Consider the following 19,111-nt stretch of genomic DNA (forward strand, 5'->3'; position numbering starts at 1 on the left):
AGTGGGCCACTCTGGGCCGGCAGCAGCAGGGCGGTTCCCGTTCTGCCCCTCACCCTTCCTGCTCACGCTAGCAGCCCCGTAGGCACAAGACCACTTACTCTGAGTTAGGCCGTGGTGGAAAGCGGCTGAGGTAGATCCCGAGGTGGCTGTCACTCCAGCTGTGTCCGTTCCAAAGCCAAGTAGCTCCAAGGGAAACTGGAAGGGCATGGTCACTGGAACAAGGCCACCCAGCATCCCAAAAGGAGTCACATTCTGATTTGTTACAGACAAAGGTGATGTCATGAGAGTCAGAGGTGACGCATTAGCCAACAATGACGCACCTGCTGTGGACTGCAGAAACCAGGGGTCAAAACGGAGAAGAAACAAGTGCCTAACACCCCGACTTACTTTACTCAGGGCCCTCAGGGACGCGGGACTGTGTCACATTTGCTCCCGCTCCGCTGTGGGCTGCAGAAAACCCACTGCTGTCAAGTCGACTCCGAGTCGCCACAACCCTACAGGACGGGGTAGGACTGCCCCACTGGGTTTCCAAGACCGTGATCTTTACAGAAGTGGACTTCCACACCTTTCTCCCATGGAGCGGCGGTGGGAGAACTGCTGGCTTTCTGGTTAGCAGCTGAGCACCTAACACTGGGCCCCCAGGGCTCGTTGGACTGCAGAAACCAGGGGTCACAAGAGAAGGAAAGTGCTTAACCCACATGGACTCACTTCACTCCACACCCTCAAGGATGCAGGACTGTGTCTCAAATTTGCTGTAACAAAGCATGAGAAAGCAAGGGAAACGGAGGTGGACAGCACATTTCCATGAGCTGCCAACACTGGTTTGGAAAATCCGCGGACTACAGTTCTTCACCTGCTCCGGGCTCCTCAGAGTCTGAGGAACGGCATCTGCTCTCTCACCGCACGCGGTCCTACCATCAGATTTCCACTTCTCCACTTGTGCCCCCAGCCCACACGTCTGAACCATCAGTCGTTAAGTCTGCACAGTGTCAACGTGGCCTCTGAGCACGCTCAGTCATCTACTTACTCGGCCGGCCGGGTACAGCCCCTGCCGTTTCTGTCCCAGACTCTCTCAGAGCCCAGATGTGCCCTTCATCCTGTCCTCACCCACGACCTTGAGGAGCCGAGCCATGGAGGACACGCTTCTGCACCGCCAGCCTCCCCGGCCCTGCGCTGTGAGCCCCACCTGTGCAGACGCTGCTCCCACAGTGTCAGCTACTGCACCACAGCTGCCACGTCTCCTCTGCCCTCGGGTATCTCGCTCCCCTGGGAGCAGCCCTGCTGCTATTCCGGCTGATCTATCTGCACCGCTTTTATTATCGGACTTTCTGAAGGCCAGGCTCCGTGTCCCACATGACCTAGTCTCTCCTCAGCCTGTGAAAGAAGGCAGATGTCTCCCCTAAGTCACTGAAACAGACTCCCTAAGACAAATTAGAGAGTGTGACGCTTCCCACCAGCTTCTAAGGCCACGATTATGAAAACTCTCAGCTCAAACAGACACTGGCAATGACAAGCTTCCATTGAGAAATTCCTGAAGGGATATGCCATAAAGCTAACTGAAGTCTCTGATCCACTTCCTATACAGGAATTAAATCATTTTTTCCCATTTTGACTTTCTTCTTATCTATATGCACTTATCGACACAAGATCCATACACCTATTTCTCCGTTTCAGGTATCACCTGCTGTTGTCAGATATTACCTCTGCCATTCTGAGCTTTCTTATTTTACCAACTCCAAACTTCTCTGGTAAAAATTTTACAGCTCCAAACTTGGTCAAGAACATAGCATTCTTTGATTTTTTAAGTAAATAATCATAAAGGTCACTTTTGTCCATTTGATTTTCTGTGATTATTTTTACCAGTGAACGTTACTAATTATGGGCTGCTCGTTTTGTGTCTCAACGTGCAAGGAAAACGCAGGCCGCTCCCCATGCCCACAAGCCGTGTTACACGTGTTCACACACACAACGGTCCACGGCCCTGCTGAACAGAAACAAAGGCTGTGTCCCGAGGAAGACTGTCCCCGCCCTCTCGCTACTCCCAATCACCCCATTCTCTTCCCTCTCCAATTTACACCCGCAGTTCTGAGCCCTCCACTCCAGCCCTGCATTTCTAAGCGTTCGCCGAGTCTGTGCACAGGGACCCTGAGGAGCGCTGGCCTGGCTCGCCCACACCAGCCTCGTCTGCCAGCTCCCCACTCTCCAGCCAACTGCTATCATGGCTCACAGCCCTCACTCCAGGCACGAGGGCTTGAGACTTCGGGTTTTAGCATCGTAATTCGAGGACTCGATGAACCCACACTGTATTTTTATACAAGTACACATGCTGCTATTCCTTCTGCAAGCCGGGCAAGGCCCTTGTGTATCTGCTCCCTTTGCAGGGCATGCTACAGGATACACGTGCACCTAATTTACGTGGATACATTAAAACCAAAACACCAAACTCACTGATGTCCAGCAGGATCCAACTCATAACATCCCTCCTTGGGTTTCCGAGGCAGCATCACTACAGAAGTAGATTGCTCAACCTTCCTTCCGAGGAGTGGCTGGTGGGTTTGGACCACCAGCCTTCTAGTTAGCAGACAATGTAGAAAACACAGTAGTCGACAAGCCCGATCTTTCTTTTCTCCTCACCACAACTTTCTCCAACAGCAAGAACTAACCCAAACCCTCTGGCCTGCCCAACTGCGATCGCTTCCCATCTTTCCCTCCACTGTGCTGACCGTGGCACGTGACCTGAGTGCTTTACGGAGAAGAAATCAGTTGAAGTAACATCCTGAAGCCACTTGGATAGAAATGACCCTGCATCAATTTAAAAGTCACTGAGTCACCTCTTGTCTTAATCATACCTCACTGTCGTCTTTGAGAGGCCGCACACCTGAAATGCAGCCCGTGGTGAAGAAACGGAACCCTACTGTTCAGGAGAACTCCTCTCACACGTTCCTTGGTAGGTGGAAACGTTGAAATAGACAGAAGCATACATTAGGGCAACTTGCAAAATCAAGTAACTGAGTGCTAGCAAGAAAGACCACATTAGAACTAACCTTTCATGTTCTCAGAGAACGTTACCCTTCATTTTTGCTCACATCTAATACTAAGTGAGACACAGGGTAATCTGTCACATAGCCATTTACACATTTTTCTGTGCTAGCCGACGGGCACCTTTCAGAAGTGGGTGTCCCACTGACAGCCTTCAGGAAGGTACAGGAGCAGTGGTCAACATGAAGTAGACAGCTCTGGAAAGGCCCTGATCAAAAGTGCTCTCGGGGACCTCTATTCCCAGGGGGAATGCAAAGAAAACTCCTTCCTGAGGTCGGCGTGATGCCTTTTCTTTAAAGTCACTGACTCTTTTTGGGTGAGAACCTCTATGCTACATTCTCCACAGCAACCGGAGAAATCTTTTAAAATTTGAACCAGACCACACCACCTGTTTGAGACCCTCCAACGGCCTCCCACTGCACCCAGAATGAAGCCCAAAGTCCTGGTCATGGCCCACATGTCCCCGGCCACGGCTCGAGTCTAACGCTGATCTCAGCACCTACCAAATGCCCAGTCAGCCTGCCGGCCTGCATGGCTCCCTTCCTGTCATTGCATGGCTGGCTCTTGCTCACTCAATTCTCAGCTCCAACGTTACCTCCTCCAAGAGCCCTCCCCTGACCCTGTGTCAACGCTGGCAGCAAACGCCCTCAGCCACCTCACCAGGCTTATTTTCCACAGCACGCACTTTGTTGTTTTTTTGATCTTCCTACTGAGAATCTATCCTCCGTGAGAGCAGGGATCTGGGCATGCTGGGCACCCTGCACCCGACACCTGAAGAGCCCCTGGCACACAGCCAACAAGCAGCACCTGCTGGATGCAGGATGACTCCAGACGGGAAGGTGGCAAAGACAAGAGCCACGGACCAGCGTTTACGTGAAGGAAGAGAGACGCCGCTAAGCGGGGAGGTACCAAAGAGAAAACACAGAGAGCCAGTGACCTGAACCCAGATGGACTACATTCTGCTGAGTTCAGGACCTGCCATTCTCCCCCTGCAGACGGGCAGACGCCTGGTAGGGTCCTCAATCAGGCGCCGATGGCCTGCAGCTCAGGGACGAGGTGGTCTGAGTGCGGGTGCCACAGAGACAACATCTAGAGGCTCTGCCCAGGTGTCAGTGAGGGGCTACGTTACAACCGTGTGCCCGCTGGACACAAACACCAAGAGACAAGAGACCACCCGGCTCATGACTGACCATCGAGGAAGGAGAAACAGAACAGACGTGGGTGGAGGATGCCAGCGGCCTAGGTCACAGAGTGCCCAGGAGAGGAAGACACAGCAGAGTGGCTACTTCCCAGAAATGCAGACCCTGCCATGGCTTCCTTGCTGACAAATCGGTTATTTATTAAACAGTATCTGGGTTCTTCTGGGAAAACAGAAATGATCAGATACAGAAAGGTCTCTAGAAAAAAACAAACTGATAGATTCCAAAGTCGATAAAGGATGGCGAAAGACTCAACCTGAAGTTCAAAGAAAACAGTGAGTGGGAAATAAAGCAATTTTTAACTCTGGGGAAAAAATGAAAATCTGTAATAAAAAGGCAAGTGAATCCACAGGTCACTGTACTTAGCCCAACAGATTCAATATTTCCATGGCTATGGATTTAACCCAACACTGCGGCAGGCCCTTTAGGCACAGCGGGGAAGGCAGAAGCTAAAAGCCTTAGTCACAAGAAGATGAAAGATAATGCTGAACAGATGGGCGGAGGTTCTCTATTCATTCTTTTTATTTGAAAATACTCAGAAGCGAAAGCTAAGAGTTGTCAGTGGTTCACACCAGGGGTCAAACAGGAGGCACGGAATGGCTGTTATAACCATTTCACGTATTCCTTTCATCAGTATAAAGATTCACTTTAAAAAGTCAATTTTTTAATAAAGATAATACAAACCAGAATGGGTACTCACTTCCAGACCTTACCTATAACTTAATCTTCAACAGATAAGCCCTAATATCAGTTATTTGTTCATTTCTGTTATTTTCTTTTTTTCTAACAAAAGTAAATTCTGAAGTTCCCTGAATACAGCACCAGTCACAGAACGTGTTCACATTAGAATCTGGGCGCAAAGTCGCCTGCACACCTTTGCTGAAGGCAGGATGCAGATCTGGGCTGAGGAGTGCAGGTGTGGATGGAGCACCGCCCTGGAGCCCGCGTCTAACAGGAAACCAGTAAGGGCTCAGGTCTTTCATGACACGTTCTGACTCACACATGCAGGAGACAGGACAAAGTGACAGTGCTTCCCTAGACGACAGCACCGCATCAGTACACCCACACCAACCAGGTTCTCAGATACTGAAGTGCCCAAGAACCTGCCCGTTGTAAAAGGTTCATGAAGAAAAGCTGGCTCTGCCACAGCATCGCGTGCCAAACACCTGACCGGAGGCTAAAAGCATCAGCAGTGGGGAGGGCGAGGGGAGGGATGAGCAGTGTTTGCTGGCTTTTTTCTGAATCTGCCAACAGTGAACACGTACTACTTTTCAGGTTAAAAAAAAAAAAATAATAATCAAACAGTGATGTGAAGGACCAATCTGAGAAAACCTCCAGATATAAAGGAGCAGAGAAAGGGAAACAACAGATGAGATGACGTGGCTGACAGGGAGGAAATGGATAAATAGTAAGAACTTTCAAAAATGATACAAAAAACCTAGGACAAATGGTTCAGCCAGGCATCTGGGGCCACACCCGTAGGAGAGCACAGGAAGAACACAGGTGTGGAAGAGCTCAGGTAGAACAGCACCAGGTGAGCCCCGGAAAGGGTCCCGTGAGGGCAGCAGCTAGCGAGAGGCAGATCCCAATGGAAAATCTGGGGGGACGGACTGATGGACGGATGATGACAACAGGGGACGACAGGACTGGGGTATGAAAGGACTGGCACTAGCTTGACAGAAAAGATCCTATACAAATGTTTGCAACAATAATGCAAAAGAAAAATGTTATATGGAAAGATCAACAGTTAAATCTGACTAAATAAGAAAAGGAGGAAAATAAAGCCGGCTGAGGTGGGGAAGAGAAAAGACAAGTCAATGTCAGTAAAGCTCCTCAGTTACTGCCTGCCTCAGGGCTCTGAGAAGCCAGTCTGTAACTTGCACGTCAGTCGTGCTTCTTAAACGTTTTAGAAATGAGCACATGACATACTTTACTGGGGAAAAACCAACCACACCCCAATAAAACGTCATCCCAAAGCACCTCCGTCACGTGACTACCAGGAACGCTGCACGGACTGTTGCAGGTAACCTGAACGCTCTACTCAGCCTGTCATTAAACCAACCAAGAGGAAGGATGGCGCATTACGTTTTACCACCAGGACGGACAGACCATACGTACCTGCACACTGGCGGTTACCACTGAAGACCCTGAGGCGGAGGATGGTCTGTGTGGAGTAGACAACGGTTTAGTAGCACCCTGTGTTCCACTTCCTGTTCCCCCAGACACACTAGTCCTACTGGCTCCGCTTGAGTTAAGGTTACCACCTCTGCTGGCAGGTACGTTCACTGCAACTCCACTCAAGCTGCTCTTCCCGACAGTGCCAGTGGACGATGAGTTTGTTAGCTTTGAAGAGGACTGAAGGGCTTTTGTAGACGGAAGGCCTGGTGTGCGATTAGCGGGCAGTAAATTCAAGGTGGGAGACCGTCTGCTGACGCTCACCCCACTGGGCTGTTTGTGGATGGGGTTGCTGCTGCTGGAGTGACTAGTCTGAGCTACGAGTGCATTTGGGCTGGAAGAACTTGGGGATACAGTGGGCTTGGGAGTTGGGTTGGATTTGGAGATAAGTTTAGTTGCTACTGGAGGCTTAGCTGACAGAGAGGGCTTGGGCGAGGGGGAGGGCTTGGGCGAGGGCAGGGGTTTGGGAGACGTGGCAGGTTTCGGGGAGGCAGCGAGTTTGGGGGATGCAGCCATTGAGAAGGGAGATTTGAAACCCTGCGTGGAGATCTGGGACACCATAGCCTTGGCTAAATAGTTACTGGAGGTAGTGGTGCTGGGTGCTGTCCCAGAGACCAGGGGGTGGGCTCCTGGAGAACCATTTCCCGATGACGGGGTGGGCAAGGGAAGGCGGTACACCAGCGGCTTCTCTGAAGTCTTCAGCAATGGGGCTGAGCAGGACAGGTGGGGGGTATTACTTAGTTTCACCACGGGGTTGGCCTGCGATTTACTGATGGTAGCTTGCAAAGGAGACACGTAGTTCTGTGGGACAACTGAATGCTGGTGTGCCTTGGTGGCCTGTGTCAGGGGAGACGCATCTTGGGCCTCTGATGTTCCCAGAGCATGAGAGGAGGCAGCGGCTTGGGCTGGGGAGGAGGAGGAGACATGGGTCTGTGAGGAGGAAGAGGCAGGGATCTGGCCTGACCGCTGTAGCCCCTGCTGAAGAAGCCTGGCTGGCAAAGGTTCCAGGGAAACTTTTGGGTTCTGAATCGAAGACCCAGCAATAAGGCCTGAAGAGATGCCGGTATGTACTAGGTCCTGGGGTTTCTTTGGTACCGGCCCACTGTGGCCAGCAATAAGACTCGACGAATGTGCAGTCTGAGTAGAGTCTAGTTTTTTGGGAGGAGCCAGCGGCAGCTTACTCATGATGCTCGCTAACTTTTCCTCTCTCAGTCCTGGACGTGGTTTTGATGCAGGCATGCTGATCCGTGCGCCGACAGCAGGGCCCTTGTTGCCATTGTTGATAACAGCTAACGCTTCGGAAACCAGCTCCAGCGAGGGAGAGTGGAAGGGAAAGTCTTCATCCAGGGAGTCGTCGAGGCAGATGGTCTCCTGGGCTGCTGCTGGACCGGAGCTGGTGGAGGCCACGGCCGACCCGCTGCAGCCTGCTGGGGGGCCGCCAGCAGGCGCTGCCACGGACACGGCGATCTTCTGGTCCTTTTTTGGGCTACACTCCTAGCAGAGCAGCATCATATTGGAAAAAAGAAAATCAATTCATAAGAAGGCACAATGTATCATTTTTCTAAAAGACTCAGAAATGCTCACAATGACCAAACTCATTTTCCTACTGGAAATCTTCTCTAGGGACTGTCAAAACTCCAAACCATGGCTGACTGAGCACATCTGTCCTGGCTCAGCCCGGCCCAGCCGGCCTCGCCAAGAAGGCGGGAAAGCCTGTTGGGTAGCGGCTGCAGCACAGATGAACGCCTGCTACCTCAATCACATCTTCAAGCACTGTTCCACACACATCTGATCGGAGACACTGCCTTCATTCTCCTTGACCCAGAAGCACTCCTGCCTTTCTAGTGGACCAGCCCCAGTGCCTAGCTGGACCTGCGGAGCTGGGGGCCGCACGGTTGTCTCCTTCCACTTCTGCTCCTCTGTCTTTGGCCTGCAGCCCCCGCAGCCAGCACAGAGAGCAACCGCAGCAGCAGGAACCTCAAACCACCCAGACTTGGTCCTGCTGCCTGACGGTACGCCCCCAGTCCCCAGTGGCAGTCCCCTGTAATTTATTCAGTTCAGATTCACTGAGTGTCCCCTGTAAGCAAGACCTAACACTAAGGACACAGAGGCCAGGGAATTAAAACTCTGAATACCAAGGGCATACAGTCTGTTTGGATAAAAAGTTAACTTTCTTAAAGTACAAGGAAGAGATAAGAGAACTAGAGCACAGTTTATTCAAAGGGTAAAAGAATTAACAGCACCTGTCTCCTTTTTAAGAGAAATATAAAGTATTTGATTCCTTTTTCAACATTAAGAAGAAATAAAACCACTGTCTAAAAATCATTCTCGTTTCTTCCATTATGTTTCTTACAAACAAAGAAAACCCCCACTAAGCCCAAACCCGCAATCTCCCACAACCCCTGCACAGCCAGATGTAAAAGCACAGAGGGACAGGGATGGACAGCTTGAGGAGGTAAGAACTTTACCACCAGCGTTCAGGGTTTTACAGAAGTCAGCTGCTAGGAACCCTGCTGGCTCTCACCTCTTTTGTAGCTTTTCTGAGCATCTCGTCTGAGACCCCTGACTGCAGACCTCACAGCCTGTCAGAAGGACCTGGTGTGACTGCAGGAAGGCTACTGTCTGCTAAGAGGAACGGGGAACACACACGTAACAGGCTATGTGCACCGTGCCGCACCATCTGGTGACATGACCAGTGACGACTCCGTCCTGAACAGCACAGGAACTGAGGGGAGAGTGTATCGGGATCACACTGGCCATGACATCAGTATAAAATGAGTGCTGTAACTTTTGTATTAATTTTTTCTTTATAAAAATAACATTAAAGCCACCCAATGGAATACCGTGTAGCGATTAAAAAGGAGGGAGCAAACAGCTCTATACTGACGGAGAGAGAAACTGTTCAGGACACATTTGCGTCAGAAAAGCAGGTTCTGGCATTTACGTCAAAGGTCAATTCCCTCTGGGTAAAAGCATGGTAGACGAAGGGACAGAGGAAGGGACAGATGGAGACCCAAAAGAAGGGGCAGACGTGTCTAACAAAGTTAGGAGTCATTTTCTCTGAGGAGAAATTGCTAGGCATTTTATCTGTCCTTTATCGTTTATATTTTCTTCCATAAGTACTTCCTTATACTATCTTTATCACTAGAGAAAGTCTATGAAGAGGGGGAGTGGGAAAAAATAAGCCAGTGACGCAGCTTTTCCATTTTGAGATAAGGAGAGACCACAGGAGAACGTTCCCTCGCCCCGTGCACAGCCACCTCTGAGTCCCCCTGCCCGGCGGGTTGTCTCATCAAGCACTGTCTGCGTGGGTGTGTCAACAACGACCCAGTGTTTGTGGGGTATGAAGAGTGTGGTGCTCTAGTGAAGGGTCAACAAAGAGCCTACACGCCACAGCCTCAAGGAAAGACTGGCTCGCCATGTTCTGGGGCCGAAGACAAAGCAGGTTCCTGAGAACAAGACGACAACACGCTCTGTGCAGGCGGTCCCTGGTTTATGAGGTGTCTGAGTTATGACAAACTGCACATACAATGTCTTTTTTTAGGAGTGCGTCTTCACATTAGTAATATGTTCTACATACGGTGTTGCAGCACGCTCAAAGATCAGATTTAGAGAGATACTGATAATAAAAGGCAATATGGATAAAAAACTACCAAATAAAAAAAAAGCAGTCACACGTCAGAAGCGGACAACGGAGCTGCTGGACTGGAACTCCGGTGAAGGTGGGGACCACCTGTGCTCAAAGGACCTCTGACCCCAAAGTGAAGCCGGCCACAGAGAAACAAGTACTGGCCTTCTGGCCACATCTTCCCAAGCAAAGCAACCTACCCATTCAAGGAAAATGGGACGATACGGGTAACAGTCCCCCACACCTCAGGGTGTATGGGCTCTCCTCAGAATCATAACTTCAGATGATTCTATTTTCATCTCTAGAGATTTTATACCTGATTGTCTTTCAAATCTTCTTTATTGTGATAAAATATTTTTTATTCCTTCTTTTATTTTTTTAAATATTCAAAACATTCTTAGACAATTACGTGAGGTTTCACATCCAAGAAACCAACTTTTTCACCTTTAGTGACCTAATTCTGTTGCTGGCAATTTCTGTGGACTCTCCCTCAGAGGAGCGTGCTTCCCGCTTACCCGTAATTTCAGGCTGTGAACCCCGTGCCTGACACGCCTTTTATCTGTGCTCAGCCCTGGGGCCTCCCTGAGGGTGTGTTACACCATGGAGTTTGCTTTTGGAGGTTGCTCTGGGCTGTCCCTAACCTACGTTTTAAGTTACTTTCTCAGCTTGAGGTTCTCCCAGATCATGCAGATGTCTGACTCAAACTCCCAGACCCGGAAAAATTCTGATTCTCAGGGAGCCCCAGTGCACAGCCCAGGCCAACACAAATTTCTTCTCTCCAATAGTGAGTGAGTTCTTTTCTAGTCTTTTACTTAAGATGCCATCCTTTGAGGGTCCCAGGCTTATGGAAGGGCTCATTTCAAGTCCCATCCTGGTAGAAACCCACAAAGGCCTGGCTAGCTTAGCTCTGAGAAGGTGGTGACCAAAACCACAGGTCCCCAAGGGTCAGTAACACTCCAGTAGCTGTGGCTCTGCTTCTGACCCTTAGAGATTCTTATGTTCTTGCCATCCCTCTCCGCTACTCTTTTAAAGGACACTTGCTCTGTTTTAGCCAGCACTGCTGCATAGCATTAAGCTTAGCTTTATAATTTAATTATCTTCTATCAGCCTCCAGCTTGTGGACACAGTCATCTATTCTCCCACATGCAGAGATTCTAAGATTTTCACAAAGTTTGACAACACCCACCTGAGTATGAGACCTACTGATCTATTCTAAACAGAAGCTGTCTTTTGGTGGCAAGGATGTATGTCAACATTTCCCAACTACGACGAACTGAAGATGTGGGTCAGTGCTTACCTTCACTTTGGGTTTTGGTGCAGGAATCACCTTCTTCTTTGCCCTAAGAAGCAAGATGAGAGAAGAGGCCACTTTAGTAACATTCAGAGCATTCGTGAAGCAGCCCGCACACCTCACTCCACACCACACAGATGAACACCCTCTGCTACCGCTGGGAAAGCTCTCTGATGGACACGCGCTCAACTCATACGTAAATACAGAGCCAACATTTTCGTAACTCGGATTAACCAGAGAGAAGGCCAAACCATCAGCGAAACACGAAATGCAGCTTTTAAAGAGGCTTGCTTCAGAGAGTGGGAAGAGTTTCCAACTGGTGACGGAAAGCAGACCTTCAAGGAATTTCAAGCTCAAACTCGACCCTGCCAACAAGTTCTGAGTAAGGTTTTACTTAAAATACAGACCAAAAAATGCTCACATCAAAAAAAAAAAAAAAAACCTAGAGGGGGAAGGAGAGGGCTAAAAACACCATGGAGCCCTGGATTGCTTGGAGACCAGTGTGAAAAAGCCTGAAGGTTCTCTAGAAGAGGCGCTCAGTAAGTGTCTGCTGAACAGCTGACAAGGGAGGGGTTCACACCATCTGAGGATTTTCACTCTCGTGGATCAAATGTCACTACTGGATTAACAAGGATCTCGATGAGAATGGCCAATCTACAACTTAATCAAGGCCATCATCTTCAAAGGTGGAGACTTGGGCAACAGACCTCCACAGATTCCTACTTCTGGGTACAAAACAAAGTTAGTGCCAATGAGGAAGTTATTCTTAAAAGCCTGAGGACAGAGGACCTATGTACAGACCTGCTTTAAAACTAAAGGAAGGGTTACTTATAAGCAATTGTAACATATGTGTTATTTTAGTTATAGGGAAAGTAGAGGTTAGAAACATTATTGACATAAACGTTTATTTTTCAGAAATAACTACTTGAAGTAAAGTAAACCTACAATGCATAAATCCAAACTACCTAAACTTTATACTAAAAAAAAACAAGAATAGCAAGATCTAAAGACCACACTAACTCAATACATTCCTGGTAACTGACTAAGCAAGGGTCCTTCCTAAACACTGAAAAAACGGATCTATTTCAAACATATACAAGCAGAGGAGGAATTCTGTAATGTTGCCAAAAAAGAAGTCACCAGCCCTCTCAGTAACCCAGGGATTTCATATTTCAATAGCCTTAATTCTTCACTTGCAAGGCACAGAGAAGTAGCAAGACACTGCAAGCAAAAATCAAACTCTGGTGGCAATGACCAGTATTCACCCCAAAAATGTAACCACAGGAAAACGTGCCCTTTTCACTGCCTATCAGGAAGAGAAGAGATCTCACGGAGGAAAAATGTTCTGTGTTGAATAGCAGGACAGATGTGAAAAGGAGGTTGACTGAGTGGATAAAGCCCCTGGAGGGCCAGGCACAGTAGACATGGATACACAACTGTCCTGGGAAGCTCAGCGCAGCTCAAAGCTGCAGGTCTCCTACGCAGGTGGTCAAGCAGGAGAGGGAGCAAAGGACACGAGAAGACTGGGGGCTGAAGGCCGAGGAAAAAGGAAAACGCTCAGTCCGTCCCCTTTACACAACTCCCCCTGCTGCACTACTGATACAGTGAGGACGACCACGCAGCCACTCACAGGTAACTAGCGGCAACACGATTCAACAGATTCTGGGGACTAGCCCGAGAACATAAATGTGTTCTGAGGGCCCAAGTGTCAACATTCAAAGACGACGGAAAAAGGCCACTGAGCACATGTTTAAGTCCTGTTTAGCAAGCATTTACCCAGCGCTAGTTCTGCCTCTAAGGAGGCACGTAACAGGGACAGGGAGGCAGGGGAGGTCTGGAGTCTGCTGTTACTCACGGAGCAGAAGTAAGATGATTATGCACACTCCGGCTCTCTTTAAAAAGCATTCTGGAAGAATTAAAAGGACATAATTTTTATAGCAGACAGGAACACGATCATCACTTTACTTACTGTTTCATCATTTTATTTCCAACAGGCTATCACTTGCTTATTTACCAAGTAAAAGCTGTAATGGTACAAAAAACGCAGTGATTCATTTTATGGGGAGTTTTGCCTCACTTCCATTTATTTAAATCTTTTCGTAGCGCAACAGATCTTTTCTGTTGATTTAAGATGGATACTTAAGCACGACAGGTTGAGATATCCGAGTTTATTAATTTTTAACAGTGTTTACTTAAAACTCTTTAGACTGTAAACGGGCTGCTATTTTGAGACACCAGGTTACTTCGGCTGTTTTCAAGCAAAGACACAGGCTCTGTGTCTCTTTTCCCAGCTCCGAATCTTGTGCTCCTTACTTTCACGTCACCCATATGAAGTCCTTCCCACAGTTCTTAGCCTTGATCCCTCTCCCCTTTTCTCTACCAACCAATCCAGCGGGCAAAAAAGAAAAGCGGGTCATTAAAACACCTCGTGCACGTCTCCACGTCCACATGACTGCTCTGCCTTGTGAGTGCCTGACGTTTGTAAAGCAGAGATGAGCTGAGATGCCTGCCGAGTGCTGAGTGCCTTAGGGTCTCAGCAACATGAATGTCGTGTGTGTGTGTGTGTATACACGCGTGTGCACACGTGCACACTTAACAACAGCAATAAAAAAAAGTAAAACACAATCTAGGACGTCCCATTTCTTACCTCGCCTGCATCCAGCCCTTAGGCCACAATGGTTTCACCTCTGTCTCCATGAAGGATTTAAGATAGTCCTCTGCCGACTGGCTTTTATTTGGCTCTAACTCATAGCATCCCAATTTGATTTCAACAAGGTTACATAACAACGTTCTAAACAGATTGAAAATACATATATATAAATCCAACTACAAATCAGAGAAACTTAAGTTCTAAACAGACTGTTTAAAAGCACATACATCTGACAGCAATGATACAGAATATTATCTGGAGAATTCCGAAGATGGTATGAAGATCAGTAACTGCTAACACAGTCACTGTGCTGCTGTCACCTCCCAACACAGGACAATTCCCTCTGACAACTCTCATCAAGGCGTCAGAGTCTAAAAGGAACAGCCCTACACCGCTCTCCTTGGGGTAGAGAAATGCCGGTAAGACGGCTGATCTATGGAAATATACTGAATACTCCACCTTCTGAAATCAGCTTGACTTCATGAGTAATTAGAGGATTAGCTTATAAAAAGTATTCTACAAAAATAAAAGTGATGGCACCCTAAGGATAACAGGACCAGATGGCTCTCCTTCTGAACAACGTATCACACGAGTATGTACACGAGCGGCCGGGTACTGATCTCTGGCCGTCGGCTCTTTCTGAGCAGCCGCTAGCTATCGGACAGGGGAGGGTGCGCTGACACCTCACCTCAGGGTGTCGTCCCAGTGGAATTTCTTTCTCGGACCTGTGACGCGCTTCCCTGGCTTCTCATCGTCATCTTCCTCAGATCCATTCTTTTCTCGTTCTTCATCAGTTTGCAACCTAAAAATGAAAACAACTGAAGCCCAGGTGCAACCCACCAGTGCCTACACCACTGAACTGCTTACCTGAACATCAGCTCAGAGAGAAATGGAAGTTCTAGCTTTCTGCACAATACCATGAATGTGGAGTGAGTCATATGGGGTTTTAGGAAATGAGTCTCCATCAGACTAAAGTGCAAACTCGTCTTCTAGCTCAGGAAAGATCTGTGTCCCACCCCAGCCAGTCAAGTCAGCAGTGCAGTGCCTGACCAGGGCCAGCTCTGCCTTTGGTCTTGTTTGCACAACAGCCAACAGACATTTCCCATCTTTGACACCAAGACAACTGAGTGGGACGTGCCGTGTCATTTAGAAAATACTCAATCATGTCATCTCGGGGGCATAGCTGGATCTCTACGTGGTGATGAGGTCACTTACGGCCAATCCCAAAAGCTGAAAGTATTTCTCCAGTGCAAAGACCAGGCCAAACACAAGAGGTACATACTTGGCACACTTGGCTTGACTACGAGCCTGGCAGTCCTCCTGGTACTTAAACAGCTGTTGAGGCATCACGTTGCTAACAGCCAGTTTCAGCTTCTGCAGGGGTTCCCTCAGACGATCATCCTGAAAAGAAAACAGACACTGAGTGTTTTCAGACCATTTACCCAACCCATCTTGCAAGCTTAGACTTCAGAGCTGAGCTCAATGTTCAGACTTTGATCGTACGTGTGTGTGTGAAAGATCTGGCTGTTTAAATATCAGGACTGAGCTTTCAAAACGCACACCAGGTCCTGCCCTTCTTTCCCACCAGTCAAGGAGAGCCCTACTTCCTGCCCCTGCCCTGAAATAATGACCAGCAGCTCCTTTACATTCGTAATGGCGCCCCATGTCTGAGCAACAACTAGATGGGCACCTTCACGGCACTACAAGTGATTACACACCAAATCCACACTGAGCAGATGTCTATGGGTGATCCCCTCTGTGCTGGGGACCCAGGACCACATACAACACTGCTCTGAAACACCAGACCCACGGTCAGGTTGGGTGACCACCAACAGGATGTTGGCATCCTGTTCTCTTGTTTACTGTCTGTAAATATGAATTCAGCTTCAAACAAAAACTAGGTCAAGGCCAATGTGAAAGAGGAAACTGGGAGACACGTATCCACATGGAGTCAGGGCAAAAGACAAAGCAAATAGGCTTATTTTTGACAACTTTAATCAACTAGTCGATTCTTTTCATTTCGTCTACACGGAACTACTTAGAACATACGTATAGTCCTGTCTGAGCTGCAGCGAGATTATAACTGTAAACACCTCTAGTCCTTAACCTTGCTTTTCCTCATGGGAACAACTGCTTTTAAAAAGGCGATTTTGGGGAAGGTGGAGTTTTTAGGAATGCAACCACCATGCTATGCAGATCTTTTATATGAAACTACTAATAAAACTATAAATATTAATTAAAATAAATATTATCGCTAATAAGTGTTTTCACCTATTCCATGCACACCAATCAATACACAGTCAGCCCAGACAACAGGAGCTGTCCCAGTCCCACTTGTAAAGTGTGAACATCCAGGCAGGCTCCTGGACAATGACTGCGAAGAGTCAGGAGCTAAGACTCCCATGGAAACTACCCGACCGTCCATCAGGAGCAGAGTGCCACACACACGGCGTCACGTGAACCAACCCAGCACGTGCACAAACAGCCACCTCGGGACACATGATGCTGAGGGTGAGAAAGCAAGTTGGAGAAGAAAAGAGAACGCGGTTCCACTGATGTGAAGCTTGACAACACGCCTAACTCTGTAACACAACGTGTACGCACACGGATCGGTGAGGAGACGGCAGGCGAAGGCACAAGGCCAAGGTCCTTCTGCAGAGCCAACAGGCGCCTTAAACCACACCCAACATCAAGCCTGAAATGTCCTTGGACGACACTTCATCTACAAAAGGCTGTTCTACTTTCAGTGTACCCACACTGCCCCCACCCTCGGCCCAGATCGTCTGAACATTCAGCAGGAGGCTCTGACCGTCAACATCTATAGGCACGAGGCACAGGCAGAAATCTGACACCTCAGGTAATGGCATTTGTTCACTACAGCCGTAGTTTCTGTTAATAACAAGAACGTCATTAACAGAAGCATAGAGCCTACACAGAGGATTCCATGCCCGTCAGATCACATCTCCAACAGAACAACCCATCCAGGCTGCCACCCTTATTCCTCTACTCCCACTGTGGGGGGCCGTGGACAGCCAGGTCTGTGCTGTGTGGCTCCCGTCCTCTGGCCAGAAAAGGCTGACAAAGGCAGAGCATCAGAGTCTGTCTTCAGGAGCACGGACTGAGGTGGGAGGGTGCAATGTACTCCCACCTCATCAGCAGATGCACAGAAAAGGTAAGAGTGAGACGGCAGAGGCACAGAGAAACAGGGTTCATCCCGGCAACCACCTCTCACCCCTTCTGATTGCTTTCTTAACCTTGAACTCCATAAAAAAGCACTGCTCACAGAGAAGCTTTCCCTTTTTGTCTTAAGCTGCATTCACATTCTTTCCCAGGACATCCAACTTCCAAATATATTAAAAAATACACAAGCAAACCAACTCCTTATGAGCACAGTAACCAGGGCAGGGAAGGCATGGAAAACCATCCCACTGAAAGAAGTGGAAATGGGGGCCTAATAAATGTTTTCAAAATAGGAAAAGCCATGAAGTGGCCAAGTGATCAGGTTGTAAATGGACCCCAAGGAGAACTAGAGCAGCGAGCGGAAAGCACAGGGCCTGCCGTCACAGTGAAGTGGACACTGCTCCCTGGCCGCCCTGCAGCCTGGATGAGCACTGGGCAGGGCCGCAGCACAGAACTGTGCCTGACCCGGAAGACAGAGTAAGGAATCGTTACGCTACACCCACCCTGTGATTCTTTCCACTGGTCTTCGTGTCAGCGTGAGCATGTCTGAGGTAGGCATTATATCCATTCTGCGGAATAAAAGACTGACTTACAAACATGTTGAGGGTGCAAAGCTGTGGAACTGTGGAACTGACCCCAACTTTCCAGTCCAAAGATCCATGTCTCAGAAAAATTATCAGCTGTTGAAAGGGTACTTACTTTTCCAGGGATCCAACACACCCTTAACTGCCATCTACGGCCGGCTATTAGACACATGCAGAGACGGCCCCCCTCGCACAGGCAACCAACCCCTGCGCAGCCTCCCCTCCTCCTCTCACCTGGACATTGAGATGCAGCTTCTTCAGACGCTTCACCAGCGCCTCTTTATTGCACGGCACAAAAGCTTCGAGATGGGAATAGACGCCACTCCGGATGACAGGGCCCAACTCCTGCAGCTGTAACTCAATGCTGACCACAAACAAGAAGACACAACAGAGGAGCTTCCCTCAGGTGGCGTCACACAGGCCAATGGACAGAGTAGCCTCTTCCCATCACACAGGCAGAAGGACAGGGCAGCCCTGCCTCAGGTGACGTCACACGGGCAGAAGGCAGCCACAGTGGTTCACTTTGTCTCTCCCTGTTTCCTTGATAGTATTTTTCATTGGAAAAAAATGCCCCAATGAAGAGTCAAGCTACAGGAAATACTCAGACTCTGGTTTAAGAGTAGAACTTGCATCATCACAAACAAGCTGACAAAGGATTTTCTGGTAACAGCAGCCAAGTCTATGTTCTAGGGTAAAGCACAGGTACTCTGGTATTACTCAAATTACCTGAAAGCACGTTGCTGCGAAGGAATGCCTATGCTCCCAGCTATCACTACACTGGGGGATGGTCACTCTCACTGAGTTCTTGGCTGCTGTTTCTTCTCTTCCTTAAAGGGGTTTGAAAAAACTACCGATTCTGAAGAGGGAAGGCCCTGTGGTAACACGCATCACCTGTTCCACCCATCCGTGTGTTCCATGTTATTCCTATACTACATGAAGTAGATACAGAACGGGTTATTCATTTTACTCAAATTCTCTAGGTTCAATTTCTATTTATAAATTAGGTTTTTGAGAAAGAAAATAAGTTACTAAGGGAGTATTTAGACTAACAGTAAATAAAAATAGAGGGAGAAAGAGAAAGAGAGTTTGTAACAGTCACCATACTTTTGGGGGTAAACTACTAATAAATAATTGAGGTTCCTCCCAAGATGGAAGACATCAGACCAGATACTGAAGGCAGATGAGAACACATGTTAATTCAAAGGCCAAGACCAAAGTGGGGCTCTCGGCAACAAACTAAGTCCAAATCATGCTATTTCATTACAAGAGAAGGTGGACTTAAGTGCCACTCACAAATTAAGATGGCCTAGAAGCTTCAACACCATGGGGAGGGAGGGAACCCTACCCCACACCAATGCAGCCATC

General features: G+C 48.4%; 1 protein-coding gene across 1 annotated transcript in view; it reads right to left on the reverse strand.

The window, feature by feature from the left end:
• Positions 1 to 19,111, reverse strand: part of UBN2 (ubinuclein 2) — a 77,671-nt gene that overhangs the window by 3,441 nt on the left and 55,119 nt on the right. Inside the window, exons 10-17 of the mRNA XM_007952791.1 lie at positions 17,981 to 18,110; positions 15,265 to 15,383; positions 14,671 to 14,784; positions 13,980 to 14,123; positions 13,188 to 13,238; positions 11,339 to 11,381; positions 6,357 to 7,907; positions 99 to 330 (exon numbers count right to left, since the gene is read on the reverse strand). Of these exons, the coding sequence (XP_007950982.1) occupies positions 99 to 330; positions 6,357 to 7,907; positions 11,339 to 11,381; positions 13,188 to 13,238; positions 13,980 to 14,123; positions 14,671 to 14,784; positions 15,265 to 15,383; positions 17,981 to 18,110 (2,384 nt within the window). The remainder of the gene's footprint in view (positions 1 to 98; positions 331 to 6,356; positions 7,908 to 11,338; positions 11,382 to 13,187; positions 13,239 to 13,979; positions 14,124 to 14,670; positions 14,785 to 15,264; positions 15,384 to 17,980; positions 18,111 to 19,111) is intronic.

The sequence above is a fragment of the Orycteropus afer genome, unplaced genomic scaffold (assembly GCF_000298275.1).
Source record: "Orycteropus afer afer isolate SDZICR_OR568_19922 unplaced genomic scaffold, OryAfe1.0 scaffold00358, whole genome shotgun sequence".
NCBI lineage: Eukaryota > Metazoa > Chordata > Mammalia > Tubulidentata > Orycteropodidae > Orycteropus > Orycteropus afer.